Genomic DNA, 22,037 nt, shown 5'->3' on the forward strand with positions numbered 1-22,037 from the left:
ATCACCCGTACAAATACTCATTCCACACACCCGTTTCAAAACCCCCTTTGGAGATAAACAGGGCATGGACCACATGGTGAAATCCGAGGCCCTTCGACTGTACGTTTGTCCAAGTTTAGGTAGGTTTCTTATCAATGATGTCTCAGTTAAACTCCGCCTGATTTATGTAAACAGGCTCTGTCCCGCTTTCCCCCATTTCTGAGACTTCCTTCTCTTATGTATGCTATGGTGCAACTTCTTGTACAACCCTGAAGAGTATAATAAGCGGAAACATAACCGAAAAGTCTAAGAACGATGGAGGAGAGCACCAAAAAGGGGCGCATACAGACCGCGGACGATTCAGCGATTCGCCACTTCACTGCTTTCTAAATATATTTAGAAAGATTAAAATTTTCATCTTGTCACGTTCGTTGTTTGCGGACGCGTAGCTGAGACCGGTGAGCAACGTGTATGTTGACTATTACGTGACCCCTTTACCGAAGTCGGATGGGGCAACCATCAGGGGCTCGCTCAGGGGTCAGGGGCTCAGGGGGAGGCGTTGTGCGACCCCCGTTTCCGGCCATACAAGGTTTTGCTTGGCCGCGTTTAAATCAATGGTCGGCTGGTGTAGTGGTTATCACGTCTCGTTCACAAAGTTGAATAAATGGGTTCTTCCCACCGAGAAGGTGCCAGGTTCGATCCCTGGGTCGATCAGCTTTTGCTCCCATGTTCCACTTCTTTTTTCCCCTTTTTACACCCCGGAAGAAATGAAGAAAGATTGCTAACGGTTTGACGTATGTCGTCCTACTGTTTTCCTATTTTCCCATGTCCACGCCTACACCTTCCTATCGACCATTCTGGCTTTCAACCCCGGGGCTCCTCCACCCACCCAGCCCGCTTCAGATTGTCATCCTCGCTGCCCAACATTCCCATTCGTCTCAAGCGCCCGCCTCATCGCCTAGTAAAGCATTACTCTTTTATACCATACTCAAAACCTACCTACATAACCTATGCTGCCGCTCTAACCCCCATCCCGCCCCAATGCCAATTTCCACTAACCTGTTAACACAATGCAACATGGCGATGAGCCCGTACAAATGCTCCTTGCCAATGTCTGTTCTCAGCAATACAGCGATACAACATATTCATCATTAGGCCATTCCATGCTCCCCTCCAAAGAACCTGTTCAATGCCTATACCAATCCGAGCCGCCGGCGCTGCGTTCCCCACAGCCACCGGCCCGTGCCCACCAGCAAACCCCGTGCCCACTTCCCTTTCTTTCCTCACGCGAAATAGCTCTTCCAGAGCACACCCTCCAGGTCCTCAAGCTGTTCACTCGTGAAATACTACACCCAGCACAGGTTAGCAACAATCTCTCGTATGCACGGGGTACTGAATGCCGGTCATGAGGGCAAGAGCGAGAATTAAAAGAAAAGAAAAGAACATACCTTCTGATCCACCCCCCAACTATCCTGCCTCGTCTTCTTGAACTCCGCCAAGATCGCCTTGGTCGCCTTGCCCACCACACCGGGGTCATTAGCCGCGCGCGTGGCCAAGCCCGCCAGGACCTCGGGCATCCACTTGGGCGGGGGCGTAGCGTAAGGGAACGCCTCGATGAGGGCGCCCAGGCCCATGACGGCGGCGTGGCGGCGCACGATCTGCTTCTGGGTGTCGACGGGGGTGTCGGTGCCGGGGACCTTGCGCTTGGGCATGGGGTTGAGGCGGAGCTGCAGCTCGAAGCGGTCCTTGAGCTGGTAGATGATGGGGTTGCGGAGGGAGGCGGGCGAGCAGCGGATCATGCCGGCGAGGGTGGCGCTCGCGCAGTCGCGGACCTCGAGCTGCGGGTCGGCGAGCATGTCGCCGACGGCGTCGAAGAGCATCTGGCGCTGGGCGGGCTGCGTGAGGAAGAGGCGGCGGAAGTAGACGACCTGCATGTTGACGAGGGCGCGCAGGCGCTGGTGCCACGACGCGGCCGTTTTGCCGACGCGGATGAGCGCGGCGATGAAGGCATCGTCCTCGCCCGATCGGAAGGGGATGTTGGGCAGGTGCCGGTAGACGTGGTAGGCGAGTTTCATCAGTTCCGGGTCCTCCTTGACGTCCATCATATGCAGGAGCTGGTCGATAAAGGGGTCTGGGAAGAACGGGACCAGCTGAATGCATTCTTGCGACGAGAGCGTGCTGTCGAGCCAGGTGAGAAGCGTCTTGGAGCCGGAGGTGTAGCTAGAAGGGGTTTGTTGGCCCGGGGTGCGCTGGTGGCGCCACTTCTCGATGCGGGAGAAGACGTCTCTGATGGTGGCTGTAAATTCTTGTGATGGTTGGTAGGCCCGGATGCCGATCGGGGATTCGGCCTTGTTCTGCTCTAGCAGCGTCGAGACATCCTTGAAAGACTCATGGTACCGGGTGCGATAGACGGTGGCGACTATTCTACCGATCGACTCTCTCACCGACTTGTACGGGTGGTCGATATGAGTGAGGCAGTCCTCAAGGATGGGCTTCTCCTTGCGGAAGTGCCAGCCAGCATCGTTAATGATGATTTCGATGAGCTTAAGCTTGGAGGACTCTTTGAATGCGGCGTTCGAGCCCATATCCAGCCGGAATGATGCTAAGGCTTCGGTAAGCTCGTGGGATCGTCGCGGATCTTTGCCGTCGATTATAAAGTGGAGGCACGCCATCCAGTAGGACAGGTTGTCGGGCGTCAAGTCGTCTGCAATGATCTTGAGCATCATCGGCGCCGCGAACTCCCATACCTTGTCCCGAATTTCCTTCGGGTCGTCGGCACTTCCCGTAAGCAGCGCGCCGAGAATCTCGGCAGTCGCCCGGTGCTGGTGCTTGTCGCTGCCATCACCATACAGCTCCTTGGCCATCTCCACAATGTCGTCGAACGTGGCGGCCGTTTTCCCATTGTGCATTAGGTCAAACACGTTCATAAGCAATACAACGTTTTGCATGCGGAAGCGGTCCGCAAAGGAATCTCTCGGTTCCTGCTTGAGGTACTCGAAGCATTTCTTGAACCACTCTTTGGTGATGATCTTTCCGATCTGCTCGCGCACCCGGGTTTCGACCTCGTCATAATCCAGGAACGGCTTCGGATTCGCGCGGGACACGATGAAGTCCTTCCCCCACACGAGCCAGCCTGGGTGATCACAATCGACGAAGTAGTTAACCTCGTCGTGGTTCTCAAACTGGGCAAGGAACTTCTCCGTCACGCCAGGATCGTCGGTTGGCACCGCCATCTGGAACTTATTCTCATCCTTCTCTTCCTCGGTGAGGTAGTTCCTGTAGTCGTGGTCGTAGACTGCTCGCATGTCTATGGCGGTAAAAAGCGCAGAAAAGGCAGAGAGGTAATTCGACCGCAGGCTGGGATGTTGGTCGTTGGCACCGTTGGCGACGAGGTCGATGAACTGCTCATTGCCCAGAGTGTCAAACCGCAGGGTACAGTTCAGAGCAAAGATGGTGCACCTGTTTGCGACCTTCCAGTGAGACTCGCGCGCCTTCTCAGTTAGCTCCAGGCCGAGCGCGGCTTTCTTCTTCTCGACCTTGGTGCGGCGGTCTTGGATGAAGTCGTTGCGGCGTCTGATGGTGGCCGAACAGTCTTCGCTAGGCCGGATCGTGTCGACGATCTTTTGGTCAAAAATGATGATACGCTCGAGCGGTTTGCCAAACTCGAGGAGAGGAAAAAGAGCGGACGACCCGAGGTTTTGGATCGATGACTTATCAACGCTGGCGGTCTGGATGTACAGGCGCATGAGGTCTGGCGCAAAGCGCCAGTCTCGCATGACGGTCTTGATTAGGGTTGTGAACAGCAGGGTGTACATGGCTCCCTTGATGCGGTCATGGTCGTTCTCCTCCAGCGCCTTTCGTAATCTGTCCAGGACGACGGGAATGACGAGCGGCCTTCCTCCGAGCAGGACCTTGAGGGACGAGTCTTGGGCGCCCTGGGCTACTCGGCGCACATCGGAGTATGAGGAGGTACATGATTCGGCAAGGTCAAGCAGCAGCTGCTTGTCGAGTTCGCTCTTCTTGCGGTATGCCGAGTTGTACTTGACGCGCTGAAGCTGGTAGGCATCCGCGCGCTTTATCAGCAGCGGCCGGGGGTAAACCTTTCGGAGTCCGCTGATCTTGAACGGAGAAATGTCGGCCTTGTACAAACGCACAAGGTGTTCGAGCGGGTGAGCAGACCGTTCAATACCCACATCCGTAATCCACGTCCTGTACGTGGCGTACAATGCGGTAAAGCACGCAACATCGTCCTCTTGACTTGCGTTCAAGAAGGCGTGCGTGCGCGAGAGAACCCTGCCAACGTCTTCACGCAGGCCGTGGATGCGCTCATAAACCGGATCTTCCGGGCTCAGCAAGTACCCGGCCGGGTAATGGAATTGTCGTTTCAGTTCGTCATCGTCAGCAACCTCAGCGAGGGGGTCATCGTCCTCTTCCATCATCATCGTATCGCCATCCGCGTCATTCTTGTCATCCCGGTTGGCACCTTGGCCGTTCCTCTCACCAGATGCGTGGAGTGGATCGAAAAGAGTGGCGACACCGGAGATGATCAGCCGAAGCGCGGTCAAGCTCCGTGATAGCTCGTCGGACCACTCCTTGTTCTTGCCCTTCCTACTGACGGGCGGATCTTCGCTCATGAGTTGCTCGAGCCTCTGAGCAGCGCTCCTGGCCTGGCTCTCGAAGAGCTCGACCGCAAACAGGATCTCGGCCTGCGAGGGACGATGCCACTTGATGGTGAGCTCGGACGGGGCAGTTGTGCGACCCCAGTCATGGACATCCAAGCCGCGAGCGATGTGGTCGGGCTCGTAGAGGGCGTTGTCGATCGGGTAAGTGTGTGTTAGGTTCAGGAGGAGGTGGTGGATGTAGTTGGAAATGTGAATGGTAGGCAGTCCGCGACACTTCTCCTGCATATACTCGGCAATCCCAAAGAGTTCGTCTTTGTATTTCACGACCTCGGCGCCCACGTGGACCACGCACATGCTCAGCATGCTCACGTGCCAGACAAGTGCGCGATCCCGGGGAAGCACCTCGGTGCCGCTGCTGCGGTCTGACGCTGCGCCGTTGTAATCGATCTCGTTGCGAATATTGACCATCAACATCGGGATGAAAACCTTCATAGTTTTCTCCGGGTTGACTTTGCACAAGGCGTTGCAAATCCATGCCATCGCATCCCGGGCTTGGTGGACAACGTGGCTGCTAACGAAGGCGGCCAGCTTCTCAAGTGCCATATCGAAGAGCTCCGGCGATAGTGATGCGAAAAGGGGCGTAAGCGCAGCCGGCAAGGTGTTGATGACATTCTCCTCTGGCGAGCCCGTGCGAAGGAGGCTCGGATCCGGCAGGTTCTCGAGCAACGCAAACACTTTGCCCAAAAGAGCGAGTACGAACTCGCCCAGCCCGGCAGTCGAAGAGCGGAGAACATTGGCCTCGTCCTCGTCCGTCAGCTCCTCGTCATAGCAGATCTTGACGTCCTGCCCTTCGCGCTCCATCCTCTCCATCTCGGCCTGGACCCAGTTCATGGCGAGGCTCGTATCGTGGATTTTATCGTCCTGGTGGGCCAACGGCACAAAAGGAATGCTGTAAGCCACACTCTGGATGAAGTAGAGGGTGTAAAGCGTCTTTCCCAAATCGTTCGCATCAATACCGGGCAGGGCAAGCGCCAACAAGGCGGTGATGTGGCAACGGTACCCCTTCTGCTTGGACATGATGTTGGCAATCATCTGGAGGCCGCAGAGACTGGACGTCGTCCGATGGACCTCGACGAGCCCTTGTAGGCTGGGGTAGAAGCGCTGTAGCGCGCCGGGAAGCATCAGGTCCGGTTCAAGGTAAGCGAGGCCTTGCAGGGTGGAGTAGTAGCAGTTCACCACCTTGGAACTCTTCGCAAAAAGGCCCATAAAGGTCACCTCCTTCAGGGCGAGGACGAAGCGCTTCTTCAGTTCGTCATTTATTCGGCGCTCGGGGGGTACATCGAGCTCGCCACTCTGTTCGCGATTCCAGCGGGACACGAAGATGTCGGTTAGAAAGTAGGTAAGCTGGGCTAAGAAACCGGTCCATGACCCTTGATTGGATGGGTGGAAGAAGGTGTCGATAGACTCCATCAGGCCCTCAAGGTTCGCCAAGATGGAGCTCTCTTGCTTGAGGCAGAGGGGAGACAAGGAATGTGCAATCCACCGTGCGATCATGTACGGTACCGGGTACTTTCTCGTATCCTTCTCCAGGAAAACGCCCGAGCCGGCGGCATAATCCAGCGAGGTATACGGGGAAGTAGCCTGGCCGACGGGAATCTCGGTCAACCGTAGGATGGCCGTGAAGATGAGGTCCGACTGCTCACGAGAGAAGATGCCATGCTCCGTGAAAGGCACGTGGGTGCAACCGAGGTAGTCCCGGGACATGCGCGAGAAGATGTCGATAAAGCAGACATCAAAGGTCTTGGACCTCGTCATGAGGGACCATAGGTGGAAGAAGGTCGGGAAAAAGTCAGATGGCTGGGACTGGGGCTCGGTAGGGGGGGCGGGGCCGGTAGGCAACATGGCGTTGAGGGCGCTGACGACGATGTAGGCATTTGACATGGCCGACGTGCTGAAATATGGGAGAAGCTCCTCCAGCACGGCGCGGCGCTCCTTGGGATCAAAGTAGGCGCTTGCGTGGAGGCAAAGCTTCACGAGGTGCTTCGATGACCGCCTACGCGACCGCTGATGGGAAGCCATCTCCGATGGCAAAACCAGCGCCTTGAGCTCTGTCCAAAGCGGCCGCCAGTCGAGAGTGAGATCCTCGCCGGGCTTCAAGTAGTGCTTTTTCCTGCAGAGGGGAACAAACAGTCAGTATGCCAAGCCAGGTTATTGACGGCGGAAAAGTCTCGTCTAACCTTGTCAACGTGATGACCATGCGGGAGAACCGGTCGGCCGTATTGCTGTCGAGCCCCGGGGCCAGCGCAAGATGATAGTACAAGCGGGCTAGCCGAGCGCGCAGCTCTCGCGTCATCTCGAACTTGAGATTCAGCCACCCTTGAAGTTCGCGGGTCCAGTGGAGGGCACCGGGCGAAAAGTCTTCGGCAGTGATGGAGATGAAAAGATTTTTGAGAATGCCGCGGAGAGCAGCGTCCCTATGCGAGTCATCCTCGACGTCGAAAGGCAGCAGACAATAGTAGCTGAAGGTGCGCGGCCGGTAGCGCTTCTTGTCATCTTCGTGCTGGTGCTCGCCGCAGGGGAAACCGGGAGAAGTCGCCCGGGAGATGGTCTCGACGGAGGCGAGCAAGCCCGAGAGGAACGGAGGAGCAGCTCCGCCGGCGGACGCAGCAAAAGCTGCGTCAGAGCCCGAATGTGTTTCTAACGACTCGTCCATTCTCTAATATTGTGTCCTCGAGGCAGTGGGACACGCGGTTGCGCTCGGTCTTGGTTAGGTCGGCAGGGTTGCTCCGATCCGAAGACGCAGCGACCTCGGAACTGGACAAGGTTATCGGCGAAGGATGAGTTCGTCGAAGATGGAGACGGGCGGAAGTCTGGCTGCGGCAAGAGCGGAGCTGGATTGGATGTTGCGGTCAGCCTTCTCGACCATTTCGCCCCCCGGAGGTAATGGTTGTCGGTTGTAGCGGCAGCGGGGTGCTTATTGCTTGCTTGCCACGCGCAACACAGGTTTGTCTCGGCGATCGGTAGACGAAGCCACGGAGGCTAGGATTTGCTTAGACGACACACGATCCTAAAGCTAAAGATTATTAGTGTCTTGTGTTCAGGATGTCGATGGAGAGGGAGCTGTTGGTTCAAGGAACCTTGGGGTCTGGAAATGCAACGCTAACCTCGCGCGGGGGAGGAATCGCGGGAGCAAGCAACAACTGAACACACCGTCATGGGGGGGGATCTGCAAACCACCTAGCCGACAGAATACACTGCCGCCGAGCAGTCAAGCGGCGATTATTTGAGCTCCTGAATATAGAATTGGTTCCCAAGTCCCAACTTGAGGCCTAATACAAGTAGCAGAGATGCCGGAGGCGTGCCGGAGCTTGGAGGGAGGTCTGTAACCACACTGCAGCGCGCTGGAACGGATCCGTCAGGTCGTTCGAAGAACTCCACGGCCCGCAAATTTGAGCCAACCAGAGAGACAGCCTCAAGCTTGGCTCATCGGGTTTGCGAAACAGGGGTGGCACTGGCCGTGTTCTGATGCCGCCGCAAGCAGGGGGTCGCGCTCCAGCTACTCTCGGCTCGGGTGGCTTGGGCTTGGCTCAAGGTGAGGAAGTTGGGAAGTTGAACCTGAGAGGGCCCAGTTGCGGGGCACCGGGCTTTGGTTCAAATTTAATGCCTTGCTGAGGTTTGTTGGGTGGCTAGGTACCTGGTAGGTAGGTAAAGCTAAAGATAACGAGAAACAAAAAGCTGGTTAATGGTGCATGAAGTTGAGCCCTAATGTTGGAGGAATAGGTGTTGCGTGTAACGTCATTCAAGAGTTTCCGTGATTCAAGTTGCTCGACCGACGATGCCACAGACCAGATGGACGGACAATACCTAACCGAAAAGTCAAAGGTGTTCCGGAATCCACTCCGAGGTATTGAGCATGGTAGGACGGTTCCGGCAGTTCTTATGCAGGAAGCCGTGAGCCTGCCCACGCACTCGCTTCGGCCTGGAGGCACAGGCACCCAAACCGGCAACGCAAGCTTCCAGAAAGGCGACACACGAGCAAAATCCTAGCCAATCAGTGCAGCCGCGGTGGGTCCACCCAGTGCAGTTGCACCAACCGGTTCACTGCCGCTGAACCCGAGACCACCGAAAGCCTGTGGAGAGAAATCCATATTCACATAGAACTTCCGTACATTTGCAGTCCAGTTTGAGGAGAGGAGTTGAGAAAGAGGGCCACAACGGCCACATTTGCGAAAGGTGGGCATAGTAGAATCGCGTATTTGATGCCATCTGGCCAAACATACCGAGGTTCTACGCGCCTTCCCAAGAAGCAGCCTGCTCTATCGCTCAGAAAAACGAGACAGGTATTGCATAATTCCATACAGGTACCTTGAAATTCACGCAGAATTAGGTAGTACTCAAGTCACTCATAGCCGTCGTGTCCCCAATTCCACAGTTTCCACGCATCAACATGCCATCCATCACGTGGAGGCCGCCCTCTCTTTCTTTCCAGCCTGTTACCAACAAATAGCCCCGAGTTAATTATTCAGAGGTGGCTTCCACCCTCCCAACTTTCTCTTCGCATTTCTCTCCAAAACTAGCCTACACCTAGGCCGACCTAAACCCAAGTTCCCCATTCCCACAAAGCGACACACCCCCAATCCACCACCCACATCCCCAAGCCTCCCGCTCTCCAGTCTCCACCCTCTCAACAGCCGTAATCTAAGAGGAAGAAGAAGAAGAAGCAGAAGAAGAATCCTGACACACCGCCTCCAACCGCCACCCATCCGGATCAACCACAAACGCAGCGAAGTAGCTCGCGCCGTAGTGCCTCCTCACCCCGGGCAGCCCGTTATCAGTCCCGCCCGCGCCGGTTGCCTGCGCGTGGAAGCCCACCACCGCCATGCGGCTCGGCGCGTCAAACGCGAGGTGGAACCCCGGCCCGGGCGCGGCCGCCTCGGACCCGAACTCGAAGATGTTGAGGACTTCGTGCTGGGCGTCGCGGCCGTAGCCGAGGGTGCGCACTTTTTTGGTGGTGGTGGTGTTGGGGGAGCTGGGGGTACTGGGTGAGGGGGACGCCTCGCTGTCGTAGACGAGTTTGAGCCCGAGGGGGGCGAGTGCTGCGCTGTAGAAGGCTTTGGAGACGGCGTAGTCCCGCACGCCGATCGAGATGTGCCCGAGGGGGTTGAGTTGGGCCATGGTGGCCTGGGCGGATGAGTTGTGTGAGTCTCGGATGGGGCGGGGGGTTGCAGCGGCTGTTGAGTGTTGAGCCCCGCGGCAGGGGCTCAAATCTGAGATCTTCGGTGGTGGGTGAACCAATGACCTACGGGCTACAGCCGGACGCCGTGGGTGCCCGGTGCTGACATGCATGCTTGACTTTCGAGGTAGCTTGCTAACATGGCCAATCCATTAGCCCACGACAAACCCAGGGTACTGCGCTGAGTCGTGTAATACTCTAATTCCCCTTTCCACCGCAGAATTAATCCGTTATCCATTATCAAGAATGGAGCCGGATTAAAAATGCCAGCAAAATGTAGGCCTGGACGTTGCATCTAATGTCCGCGGGAATCACTCTTCGGAAACCCAGTTTCCATCTACTCGTTCCCAGCAGATCGAACCGCAGGGTTACTCTCTCCTTGGATATACAGCGGCTTGACGCCTCAGTGGCCACTGGAGCTGGAAGCTAAGGACAATCGTTATGGCCAGTCAACTTAAGCTTCGAAAACCAACTCGCCAGGTCCATGTCGGCACGCAGCTCAATCACAAATCTCTTGTTGGTGCTCTCATGTTTCTTGATTGACATGATGACACCTCGAGGTGGTCCTGGCTCCAAAATAAATGCTGTTATAGTTTTGTGCTGCCATGAAGAATATCATAAACCCAAGATATTACCGTGCGGTGGGCAATCCTCAAATCTCATCGCATTGTTGAGTAATAGCGCTCTCATCCGCCGCACCTCCTCAGCGACTCCCACCAAGAGCATTCCATTCGAATCCAGCGCCGTCCACGGGAGCAACGCCTCGACAACTGTTATTTATCCTCCCCTTCTTGGCTGAGTGGAGGCGACTGGGACCTCGGTCTCGGAGCCGGTGGAGGTTGGGGCCGGGGCCCGGGTTGAGGCGGAGGATTGCTCGTCATGTGGATGAATACGGGGATCAGGGCTGCCATTTCTTCTCGGGGCTTTGATAAAAGTGTTTATGCCGCTGGAACAAAGGGGTCGCTAACTGAATTAAGCGCAGTGGTGATTGTTTGATGTGAGAACCGCCTCGATGTCTGGGTGGTTAGGTATTTAGGTACGGATGCGAGAGACCGGAAGCGTTCCCAGCCAACGGCAAGCAAAGTATTATATACCTAGGTACCCGCGTATTACTCGACTTTGCCAGCTCACGATAGCCTGGTGTGAATGACGTATCCTGCAGAAACAAAGATTCTCTTCCGACGGCCATAGGCAGTAGCTGTAAATAAAGGGGTTGGAATACGCTAGGAATAACAGCCACCTAAGCACCTCGTCGTGGATAGTGCGTGGCAAGTAGACCATAGAGAAAATTGATATCTTATCTGTATGATCATGGATTCGAAACAACCTGGAAGTTTGTAACAGGCAGGAACTACCACCTTGACAGATATCGCCTTCGAAATTGTTCGGACCTCACGAGTGACTCACTGTGAGTGTCCGTGCCCGCGAAAGCACCGGTTGAACTAAGGCCCGCCCTTCCCGTTCGACGAAATCGGCACAGCAATGTTCGACGTTTTGGACCCGCGCAATTTAATACAAACCATTGTACAGCCCAATATGCAATCATTAGGAGACATTCGCCAAAGGGCTCAAACCACCCTCGCCCAGCTGACCATCGCTCAGTCCGACGCCCCGCTCCAACGGATCGGGTATGGCTCTTGTGGTAGTGTGTGGGCCGATTCGTCCGAGTTTCCTGACATCGACAAATGTGAAACAGCGCTCGTTCTGAAGCGAGCAGACGGTCTACCAGACCGATCTCTCGAAAACGAAGCGCAAATACACAAGCATCTTCTATCCAAGATTGGGGCTCCCCAGGCCCAGGGTATATTCACAACTGCTTTCCGCGTCAACATACCACGACACATCCAATTCCTTCAGCCTGGAACACCTAGTTGGACCGATATTTTACGTCGCCTACCCCCCCAATCCGTGGCCTGCCAAGCGCTGGTTAGCGAACGCATCCTGCCATTGCCTCGCGATTCTCGACGGTTGGTAGTGGAGAAGTTTTGGAATGGCCCCGAGGATATGAGGGACTCCATTGTCAACGACAAGAGAAACGAGCACTGCTTGATCCGTCTATATCTTGGCCGCCGTAGGACCGGGACCCGGACAGGTGCCGGTGGCGAACCACGGCGAAGCATGCTCAAGTCCATCAGCCTTCGCAACTACCCCCTTCATATCGACCAAGTCGAAGCGCTCGGTCTCCCTGCACACGAATACGCCAGCGCCATGGCGGATTCCCTTGCCTTCCTGCTCTGGGTCGCCGAGATCGACGCCTGCGATGTTGAGTTTGTTCTCGCTCGACCCCGCCCAACTGACCTCCCCATGTCTAACCCTTGTCACTTGGGGACGCGCGCTTTCACCTCGAGCGTCCTCGGACTTCATGTATTATGGATGCTCGATTTCGACTGCTGCAAAAAGCTCCCCATGTCCGTCGACGGCGTTCGACTTGCGGCCGAACGTTTCTGGCGCAACGATCCATTCTACCCCAACCCAAACGCCAAGTGTAAGGAAGACGTGGGTCTTTGGGAACTATTCAAGAGCCGGTTCCTCGAGACGAGCGGGAAGGTGATGGCCTCTAAAGATGAAACCATCCGGCGGCTCCCGGAGCAATTCATCACCAGGATTGTCGAGACCATCGGGGTTTATTCGAAAGGGGTTCCGTCGGCATCTGGGGACACGGGATGACTCGCCACTAATGAAAGCCCGGTGGCTAATACATAGGGTGCAGTTTTGCGGGAGCCGTCTGAGAAATCGCACGAGGACGCGGTGAAATTTATATCTAGCGCATCTCCTCTCCTTTTAGCAATGTAATCCAGCTCTAGTTGGCCATCCTATACCCTAGCTCCTGTGTTTTGCGTGATGTGCATGCTCCGTTGGTGATAGCGGCAACGTTCTCGCCAGAATGGTTGCGTCTGGCACGGCGGGTCCCAGGGAGCCGATTCTGCAACAGGCCATCGGAGTCAATGAAGTGGGCGACGATACCGAGGAGGGCAAAGCAACTAGGTGAGGTCTAGAGATTGAAGGAGAGATGGATCCGTGATCGCGATGTCTGTATGCCTTGCGAAGTGCTGTTTGCCCTGATTACGGCTGGTTCTAGCTCGAAGTGCACATTGTTACACGGCGGCAGATCCTCAAATAGCACCACGAGTTTCTCTTCATCCCCAGGGTCCGCACCTTAGCCTTCAACCTGAGGCTGGCCAATACCTCTGCACAAACTCCAATGGGCCCTGCAACCACGGTGTCTCCATATTGTCATCCTTATCAAAGACGTGGTCCCCTTGCTGATATGCTAAGAGAAGCGGTACATCCGGTTGGACGCCCCTCAACTTCGCTACCCACTCTTCGGTATGCTGCCAGGGGAGAACCTCGTCCACCTTCGAATGGTAGAGCAAGATTGGCGGCAACGCCCCTGCGCGATCCAGCGCCCGCAAAGGGCACAACCATTCCGCATCTCTCGTTTCGTCCCAGAACTTGCCCGCCTGCAACATTCCCATCAACAGCCTCATCCGCGACCCAAAGTTAGCCCTCGTGCGCAGTGTGCCTTTCTCGGCGTGCGCCAGGCAGTCCTCAACTTCGGAGTAGGGCACGCTCTCGGACCACAAACCTGACCGACGCATCGCCTCGCTGATGTTCTCGGCGCGTGTTACGTCGGTCATGTTTAGGGTAGGATACTGCAAGAAGAGAACCTTGATAGGCAGCGAGCTTAGGGGGAGCAGGGCCGTCACCGTAGCGATGTAGCCACCAGTGCTCTCCCCAGCCACCATGAGGTTTCTAGCGTCGATGGTAACGTTTGGAAGGGTGGCTTTGAGCACCCGCTGGGCGGAACCATCTTCGATCCACTGCCAGAATGATTGTATGTCTTCGATTCCGTCCGTTAGCTGGTGCTCGGGCCGCAGACGATAGTCGGGGGTAAGGATTACGGCCCCGTGCTTAAGGGCTAATTCGAGGAAGCTATACTCGTATGAACAAAGACATGGCACGGCTGGTACGAGCAGCTTACAAGGCGCGAATAGACGCCTCTGCTTCTCCTTCAACCCAGCCTCCTCCATGAAACCGCACGAGCAGCGGTCGTGGGCCGGAAGGGAGCTTATCCGGGACGATCAAGAACGCGTGAATCGGCTGATCATCGATGAGCTTGTACGGGGTCCGAAAAGTACTGAACTTGTTGAATACTCTTAGGGCATTGGGATGCTGTGAAGCAGGGTCTATGGTGTATCGCTCCATCTCGGCGGTGGTGGGACGTTCTTGGTTAACGGTAGCCTCGTTGGACTGGAACTAGACGATTCTAGAAAGCCTGTTGGTAAAGTATGGACTGGACGGAGATTTCGGAACGAAGGCGGGCCACCTCGGTTCCTTCTTGAGGACATAGACCATCGGAGCCGAGAGATACTCCGAATTCCGACACTTGGCCCACATGCACTAGGATTCCTTCATCGGCACACGAACAATAATGTCCTTACGCAGACGCTTCCTTTAGTCATCCTCGTGACCTACCTCGGCCTGCGTTGTCTGTCACACCGAGATTATTCTGCTATTTCCGGAGGAGGAAACCGCTAGGTACGGCGGTATTTCTACACGGAAGAAGATACCTACCTACCTAACTCTTATAACTCGAGGTTAGAGGACAAGAGGAACAACATAGGTAGTTATATGGTACGGCTTATACTACGAGACTTATATATATATAGGTATGTGATGGAAACTCCGGTTGGTTTAAATACGCGTTAAAAAGTTAACTTCCGCTACCATTCGGAACTTGAGATCAGAGTTATTATCGAGCTCTATCCATTTATACCCGAGCCCAAGAGAAATTGGCTTCGTTTGCAAACCATCGCTCGCATCCAAGCAGTTCTGGCCCCTGGGATGCCGAGCCGGTCGACGTTCTCGGGGCCGGGGCACGGCTCTTGGCATTAATACTCCGCCGATCCTACCGGGTCCCTCCCGGACACCGAAAGCCCGGAGGCGCCCGGTTGCACCCCTTACCACTCAAACTTTCCTGTTTAAGAACTTTGCGATTAAGGCAGTCGACACATATGCACAAGGTCTACTCTTTGCGCTCCCCATTTCCACCTCGACGACCTTCCGGCCTCGCATTATTCGCCATGGCCTCGCCTCCAGCTTCAGGTACTTCACCAACCGACTCCCCCGCAAACTCACCCGCAAACTCACCCAGCACGTCGTTATCATTTACCTCATGGAATAACGACAAACCAACAACCATTGTCCTTCTCCATGGTGGCTTTACCTGTCATCTCGAGTTTGCCCTCGTCCTTCCACACCTCTCCGACTTCCACATCCTTCTTCCCGACCTCCCACTACATTCCGCGTCACGCCACATCACACCAGGCACGACCGACAAGTCGGCCTGGCATGTCGCACAACTCATTCGATCACACGCCCACGGCGGAAAAGCCCACGTCGTCGGTGTCTCCATGGGCGGGTACATAGGCCAGTGCCTCGCGTTGGACCAGCCTGACCTCGTCCTCTCGCTCTTTGTCACTGGTGCTGCCCCGCTAGTTGGCAAACGCTTGTTCATGGCGCGCTGGACAAGTGTAACCTATTACTCTATGAGGATGATGCTGCATTGGCTCCCTGACTGGGTGTTCCGGTATCAGAACTCATCACTTGGCCTGAGGGTGAGTGACGAATTGGTAGCAGCGATGAGGGACAACATCACCTGGCCGGTAGTCCAAGATATGTTCACCTGGATCCTGTCCTTCACTTTGGATGACGTGCGGAAGTTAAAAGTACGGACTCTATCCGTCGCGGGGGCAAAGGGGGATGACGTGCCTATGATCGAGAGGACGGCTGAGGCGTTGAGGAACAGGCGGACTGCCCAGGGCGAGGCGTGGCCCGAGGATGGATCAGGAGCAGTTGTGTTGAGGGAGGCAACACATGCGTGGGACTTGCAGTTTCCAGAGCTCTTTGCTCAAGGGGTATTGGCTTGGGTCAAGGGGGAGAAATTACCCAACGAGTTTGAGAGACTTTAATATTGGGTATAGAACCCTGTAATATACGATGTTGTCGCGATACTTGCTTTTTAATCGGAATCGTGGCGAGAGGTTCAAGGAGAAACACTGTTGACCCCGTCTCAAGCCCGTCCACGCCTTGATATTGACATATTGTCATTCTACTCCTGTCCGTAACGCTGGCCATTTAGATCCACGCTCGAGGACTGCAACAACTCATGCTCGTTCCCCGATTTGCCCTTCCAGCGGCGTGGCCATATCCTCGGGAAGCTGCTGTCTGGTCCCTTGAGCACTTTTCCAGGATGTACGGCATTCATGAGGAGTAGCGCGATGAGCATGGGTAGAGCATCGAGACCCAGCTGGTAAGCCTCGTTGGCTAGGATTGGGTTCGATGAGGAGACACCGCCGCTGAACTCGACGAAGCGGAACACAATCCGGACCTGTCAACGCGAATACTAGTGAGCACTATGTTGGTGGCCAACGCAAGGGACACTTACCACAATCAGCCCAATGACAGCCAACATGGACCACACCAAGTGCCTAGTCACGGTGACGTTGTGCCTTGCCTCCAGCTGTCCAGCCCCCATCGAGCGCTCCAGGCGCACAGTGAACAACACCGTAATGACGGCAAATATGACGACAAAAGTCAATTGGACGCCGATTCCAGCCATGTAAATGTGTTGGCCCGTCTTGACCGTGTCCCCTCGATCCTGGTCAGCAAGCATGCCGCCGCCGGCGGCTTGGATGAAGAAGGACACCACATCGACAGCAACAAAGGCCTTGGCGAGCCAGCGCGGGGACATGCCAAATATGTTTTGTGAGTACGGCGGCAGGAGGAAGTAAATCAGGCGTGCCACGACCATATAGACAAACGCGTTGATCCCTGGACACGATGGTCAGCAGGTGCCTAGTCACTTTCCATATCCAACAGTACTGCTTCCCACCAACCACGCCACAAGAAACAAAAAGAAAGAAACCAGAGAGAAAGAAGACAGAAACAAGAGGGAAAGAGGAGAAAGAGAGAAAGAAGAGAAACAGAGAAACAGAGAAACGAGAGAAACAGAGAAAGAGAGAAACAAGAGAGAAACAAGAGAGAAAGAAGAGAAAAAGAGAAAGCAAAAAAAAAAAGGCAAAACCCAACTCACACAACGGCGCCAATAAAAACAACAGCGTCGACACCACCACCAGCCCCCCATTCTGCTGGTCGAACGCCCCCAGCGTGCGCAGCACGAAGCACGCGTACTCCCACAGCGCGCCCATGACCACCACCCAGCAGAACCACTTGCGCGTCGCCAGCAGCTGGGCGATGTGCAGCAGCGATGCCAGAAAAAAACCGATGGCGAAGACGAGGTTCCACTCCCAGCTCGGGTAGAAGCCGTAGTTGGCGTTGCAGGCTGTGGGCGGGACGTAGCCGTGGTGGTCGGGGGTGGCGGTTGTGCATTTGGGGGCGGAGGGGAGGGTGGGGGTTGCTCTGGGGGTTGTCATTGTTGCGGTTGGGTTTGGGGAGCGGGCGGGAGGTGTGCTTTTAAGGGGGTGGGATGGCTGAGTGCCGTTTTTGAGGTGGTGAGGGTGGTGGTTGAGTTGGGGTCCTTGGGGATGCGTAGAGCGTCGAGTTTCTATCTACCTAGGTAGGCAACAAGGCAGTTGAGGGTGCAATGTGAATGATGGGGGATGGGAATATGGTAGCGGCGAGTGTTGGCTCTTATATCGGCGGCTGGAGGGAGACAACATGATGTTCTCGTGGCTGGGCACGTTTTGGGCCTGCTTCGTCGTTTTCACGGGACACGATGACGCGGCAAGGGGTAGATGGGCCATCGCAGGCGAGCCTAAACATAGCATTAAGCGTCTCTGGCGTTGACACGGAGACTAGTGTCGTTGATGTTGCTCCCGTTGACAAGTTGACAACCGTGGGTTGTGATTGGCTCAGCCGTCGCTTTGGTCGTTCCGGTCAGTCAGTCCCAGGGGGGATCACCCCGACAGCCAGCCGCATTGCGCCCCCCGGTCACCCCCGAACACCACCACAAGGTCAACCATTTATTTCCCTCGGCCCTTCAAAATTTCCGGAACGGCCCCGTAACCTCGCCAACCCGAGCGGCCACAAGACATAGCGCTTATGGCTCCCCGGCAGTTTATGCACAGCAGTCTCGACCCATTGGAAGATGATCTCGTCTCTGACCAGGGACGCGCGAGCTGGGCCAAGCGCGTGGCGCTGCAGGACATGGGTGAGCATCCAGAAGTGCGCCAGCAGGATCTGGGCCGTGAAGTTGGTGGGGTTTGTAAAGTTGGCGAACTCGTCGGCGTCCATGTCGTTGGTTACGGCGTAGAACGGCACGAGCTCGAGGCATGCTAGGAGTGTCAACGACCACGGTATGGGGGATAGGCAGGAGGTCGCATCTTACCGTTAACGGGCGACATCTCGCACACGCGCGCGATTCTCTCCAAAGAAGCCACATAATGAAGTTCCGCTGCGCTCCGACACAGTGGTGCCACCAGACGCAGCGAAGCCATAAAGTCCTGCAGAGTCTGCTGTAGTTCCCTCCGTTCCTCCTCGTCGGCGTCAGCGGCGGCGCCCAATAGTTTCCTCATGCTTTTAACATAAGTATCCTCCTTGATAGCGTGAAACATGGACTCTCCCATTGCCGGAACCAGGGTCGTTTGGATGGCCATCCAACCGCGGAGCATGCGGAAAAAGTCCATCATGCCGTCGGGCATGTAGCTCGACTGGAACGTGAGCGCGATAGCGGCGGCGAACCTGGCGTCGGCATCGTTGAGGGAAAGACAAGTCTTTGAAAGGGCCTCGTTTAGTGCAGCAATGGCCGAGACCCGGTGGTCTAGAGCCTCGATGGAGAAGTTGGACGTAGTAGACACGGTGAGATGCTGTGCGGCAAGACCGAGAATGGAATGGGCGAGAAAGTCGTACTCGTGCGCCATAGCGGCGACAGTCTGCCAGATGTGATCCAGGCCGAAAGGGAGGGCCGGATACGCGGCAGTCAAGAAGTGGTGGAAGAAGCGGAGGTCCTCCAAGCGAAGAGTTGACGGCCGTGGGCTGGGATTTCTTGATGGGGTGAGTGCTGGCTGTGGTGGAGGGGGGTACAAGCAGTCCAAGCCAAGGCGCCGGCAGCCTCGACAACTTGGCAGCTCCTCAGAGCATTTGACGCGGCGTTTCTTGCAGTTAAAGCAGCCTTTCCTGGATTTGCAGTGACCACGCCCGGGGACTGCTCGTTTGCGAGCCGGCTTGGGGGAGGCGCCATCACAGGATGCCTCTTCTTTGTTGGGTGAGTTCGGATTCGACATGATAGGTGTAAGTTCTTGTAAACTTCCTGCCGTATGCATCTCTGACCAAGGGAGTCAATGTCTGTAGTTGAATCGTCCGTCAAACCCCAAACTTGCCCGATGCTGGCCTCCCCTGATTGGGCGCTGACGCGTCGGTTGAGGCTAAGCCAAGCAGAGCGGGAGGCGTATCAGGCACCCCGGCGCTCGGAGTTCCAGCCACACCTGGTTCAAGTGATCTCAATGCTGCGGCTTTCATTCCAAGTCTTTAGAGAGAAACTACCTCAAGGTGCAAGTCGACTTTCTGAGAAATAAAGATCAGACCAAGGCGCAAGGAAAAGTCCTACAAGAAAGACCCGACCTAATCACAGAAAGCCATCGGAGTAACTCAGTCATGGCCAACTCATAAGGTTTAGTCTTTGTCAACAGCTGGCCATCATGGCTATATAATTCCAGTTAATTCTGCTCCTGTTTCAGTCCTTGCTGGTAGAAAACCAACCCACACCCCCACCATATGCCACGTCCTGGAATACCGCGCCCGCCCGTGCACGCGTCCGGACTGCGCAGCGATGATGCCGAGCCGGGCCTTCCGGGCGAGCTGCGACTCAGTGGCGGCGGCCGACGGGCGCTGGGGCTCGTGCCCGAACCCGGCGTACGAGATCGTCGTGGTGGAGGCGCCGCGGGCCGTCCGGGCGCGCTCCCACACCCGCTGCCGCGGTCGACCGCCGGATCGAGGGGGTGGGGGGTTGGAGGATGAGCCTCCGCGGGGTGCGGCGCTAGGGCGGGTGCTGGGCTGGCCGGAGGTGGCGAAGGAGGAGGAGGAGGCCGAGGAGGATGAGGATGAGGTGGTCTTTCAGTTTGCGAGGCCTGTTGTCAAGAGGGAGGGCATGAAGAGCGAGCTGGCCAATGAGGAGCCCGTCAAGGAGGAGGTCAAGGAGAAGGACATCAAGCAGGAGGAGATCTGAACGGGTTCCGTGGTGGGGCGGGGACTGGAGTTGGGGAAATCTTCCCTCCTCCCAACTTGCCTCACCCCTTCAGGGGTTTGTTTTGGGATCGTCTAGTTGGGCAACTTTACCTAAAGCAACTTGGCTACATGCAGAATCAAATCTCTCGACGGCCTGTATGACTCAGAGCGAGCTGTGATTGGAGGTGCAACGCGATATGCCGAACATTCTGAGCCGTGCTGTATTGGACTGGCCGTGTTGCTGTCTTTCCTGCTACCCTCTTACCTACCTACCACCGAACCTTGCTTTCTCTTTCCAATACGCTCGGTAATCCTTGCTCTCCCTGTCCAATACGCTCGGTGATCATCCGTTCTCGCATATCCCGTTAGGAATGCGAAACTCTAGGCAAATTATCCAGCCGCTAAGTCCGTCAGCTTTAAGTCCGCTAAATCCATACGCATCACCTGTCATCAGCAACGCTCTGTGCCCTCCACTTGCAATGATTGTGTAACGACTGTTGCTGGGGATTGCGCTTTTGTATAAATGGCTTTGATTTCTTTATCAAAGACATCCTGTGAAGCAAAGGCGGATCCCTTTTCACCTCGCAGCCAGTTCCCCTCCCACGACCAAACAGTAGTCCAGCCCTTGGAATATCACCCTTTAACCTACCTACCCTTGAGTACCCAGTCTAGTTCCTTCTGACGACAAAATGACGGCAACATCTTATTCAGAGTTTAACGCGAATACGGAAGCCCTAGAGGTTGCCCAAACGTTCTCGCAAGGGATTCGGGGCAAGACCGTCATCGTCACGGGTGTGAATCTCTCGGGGATTGGGCATTCAACTGCACAAGCCTTCGTAAGTCCTGGCCGGCAATAATCTGTGTGTTATCAAAGTTGACAGTGTACCTACTAGGCATCCCAATCTCCCTCCCACCTCATCATCACGGGCCGCAACGTGTCAAAACTGCAGCAGAGCATCGATGCGCTGAAAGCCGAGTTCCCTAGTGTCGACTGCCGCATTCTCAAGATGGACCTCTCTAGCCAGGCAGCCGTCCGCGCGGGCGCCGCTGAAGTCCTTTCGTGGGATGACGTGCCAACAATCGACATCGTCATCAACAGCGCCGGTGTGGCACTCGTTCCGGAACGCACTCTAAGCGAGGACGGCATCGAGTTGACCTTTGCCACGAACCACATCGGACACTTTCTGTTCACCTGCTTGATCATGCCCAAGGTCATAAAAGCGGCCCAAAACAACCCCAAAGGCGCAACCCGCATCGTCAACGTCAGCTCCGGCTCTCCCCACACCGCCGGCATCCGATGGAGCGATATCAACTTTGAACAGACAAACGCAGACCTCCCCAAAGAGGAACAGCCCAACTATGAATTCCACAGCGCGTGGAACATCCCCGACGCCGAGAAACTGTCATACACGCCGCTGGAGGCGTACAACCAGAGCAAGGTGGCCAACGTGCTGTTCGGCATCGGGCTGACCCGGCGGCTGTACGACCAGCACGGCATCCTGGGCCTAGCCGTGCACCCAGGCGTCATCAAAACGGAACTGGTCAGGGATGCCGACCCTGCGATCCGGCGTGGCATTGCGACCATGTTCGAGAAGGGCATATACGAGTTCAAAACTCCCGGCGCGGGCTCCTCCACCAGCTTGGTCGCGGCGTTAGACCCGAAGCTGGGGCCTGGGGAGCTGAGGGATGGGAGGGAGAATTACGGCGCGTTTCTGGTTGATTGTCAGATCATGAATCCGGCTCACCCGCGCTCCGCGTTGAGCTCCGAGGCTGAGAAGCTGTGGGAGTTGTCGGAGAAGTTGGTCAAGGAAGAGTTTGTTTATAACTAGAAATTTCCCGTCTGCTTAAGGGGGTTAAGGACTGGTAGCTCTACGGATAAGAAATGGCACCCTTCAGAAAATGGTGAAGACCACAAGCTGTCAATGTCGTAGCAAGGGTGAACGCGTGAGTCCGAACCTAGTAAGAGACGGAATGAGATGTAAATTGCGAAAGATATACAAATCTATGCAGGAAACAAT

The 22,037-nt window shown here is 55.7% G+C and overlaps 8 protein-coding genes and 1 non-coding gene across 9 annotated transcripts; 4 read left to right on the forward strand and 5 right to left on the reverse strand.

Annotated features, from left to right (window-relative positions):
* The first annotated feature begins 595 nt into the window (after positions 1-595).
* On the forward strand, positions 596-693 carry B0H64DRAFT_t163. Its single transcript has one exon. It is a non-coding gene; the product is annotated as a tRNA-Val (tRNA).
* Positions 694-1,198: 505 nt separating this feature from the next.
* B0H64DRAFT_46467 (uncharacterized protein) lies at positions 1,199-7,477 on the reverse strand. Its single transcript, XM_062807631.1, has 3 exons — positions 6,839-7,477; positions 1,428-6,771; positions 1,199-1,325 (listed from the first exon to the last, which is right to left on the reverse strand). Exons 1-3 carry the CDS (start codon positions 7,312-7,314, stop codon positions 1,263-1,265), a joined length of 5,883 nt encoding a protein of 1,960 aa, XP_062654866.1. The 5' UTR covers positions 7,315-7,477; the 3' UTR covers positions 1,199-1,262.
* A 1,294-nt stretch (positions 7,478-8,771) lies between these two features.
* On the reverse strand, positions 8,772-9,776 carry B0H64DRAFT_427326 (Glyoxalase/Bleomycin resistance protein/Dihydroxybiphenyl dioxygenase; the record flags this gene model as incomplete). Its single annotated transcript, XM_062805776.1, has 2 exons — positions 8,772-9,091; positions 9,345-9,776. 2 exons carry the CDS (start codon positions 9,774-9,776, stop codon positions 9,059-9,061), a joined length of 465 nt encoding a protein of 154 aa, XP_062654867.1. The 3' UTR covers positions 8,772-9,058.
* Positions 9,777-11,192: 1,416 nt separating this feature from the next.
* On the forward strand, positions 11,193-12,856 carry B0H64DRAFT_410460 (zinc finger protein-domain-containing protein). The gene has a single exon (XM_062804790.1). The coding sequence runs from the start codon at positions 11,317-11,319 to the stop codon at positions 12,499-12,501; it is 1,185 nt and encodes a 394-aa protein (XP_062654868.1). The 5' UTR covers positions 11,193-11,316; the 3' UTR covers positions 12,502-12,856.
* B0H64DRAFT_410462 (Alpha/Beta hydrolase protein) lies at positions 12,857-14,123 on the reverse strand. Its single transcript, XM_062804791.1, has 2 exons — positions 13,817-14,123; positions 12,857-13,767 (listed from the first exon to the last, which is right to left on the reverse strand). The coding sequence occupies exons 1-2, from the start codon at positions 14,038-14,040 to the stop codon at positions 12,999-13,001; spliced, it is 993 nt and encodes a 330-aa protein (XP_062654869.1). The 5' UTR covers positions 14,041-14,123; the 3' UTR covers positions 12,857-12,998.
* A 795-nt stretch (positions 14,124-14,918) lies between these two features.
* Positions 14,919-15,806, forward strand: B0H64DRAFT_446583 (Alpha/Beta hydrolase protein; the record flags this gene model as incomplete). The annotated part of the gene is made up of 1 exon (XM_062806927.1): positions 14,919-15,806. The coding sequence occupies one exon, from the start codon at positions 14,919-14,921 to the stop codon at positions 15,804-15,806; it is 888 nt and encodes a 295-aa protein (XP_062654870.1).
* Positions 15,807-15,913: 107 nt separating this feature from the next.
* On the reverse strand, positions 15,914-17,270 carry B0H64DRAFT_349389 (RTA1 like protein-domain-containing protein; the record flags this gene model as incomplete). The annotated part of the gene is made up of 3 exons (XM_062801398.1): positions 15,914-16,225; positions 16,283-16,668; positions 16,931-17,270. 3 exons carry the CDS (start codon positions 17,268-17,270, stop codon positions 15,947-15,949), a joined length of 1,005 nt encoding a protein of 334 aa, XP_062654871.1. The 3' UTR covers positions 15,914-15,946.
* Positions 17,271-17,610: 340 nt separating this feature from the next.
* Positions 17,611-19,213, reverse strand: B0H64DRAFT_410467 (uncharacterized protein). Its single transcript, XM_062804792.1, has 2 exons — positions 18,185-19,213; positions 17,611-18,131 (listed from the first exon to the last, which is right to left on the reverse strand). The coding sequence occupies exons 1-2, from the start codon at positions 19,116-19,118 to the stop codon at positions 17,812-17,814; spliced, it is 1,254 nt and encodes a 417-aa protein (XP_062654872.1). The 5' UTR covers positions 19,119-19,213; the 3' UTR covers positions 17,611-17,811.
* Positions 19,214-20,708: 1,495 nt separating this feature from the next.
* B0H64DRAFT_378106 (uncharacterized protein) lies at positions 20,709-21,848 on the forward strand (the record flags this gene model as incomplete). Its single annotated transcript, XM_062802565.1, has 2 exons — positions 20,709-20,855; positions 20,913-21,848. 2 exons carry the CDS (start codon positions 20,709-20,711, stop codon positions 21,846-21,848), a joined length of 1,083 nt encoding a protein of 360 aa, XP_062654873.1.
* Positions 21,849-22,037: the final 189 nt, after the last annotated feature.

This window comes from Chaetomium fimeti (genome assembly GCF_033439085.1).
Source record: "Chaetomium fimeti strain CBS 168.71 chromosome Unknown B0H64scaffold_10, whole genome shotgun sequence".
Taxonomy (NCBI): Eukaryota; Fungi; Ascomycota; class Sordariomycetes; order Sordariales; family Chaetomiaceae; genus Chaetomium; species Chaetomium fimeti.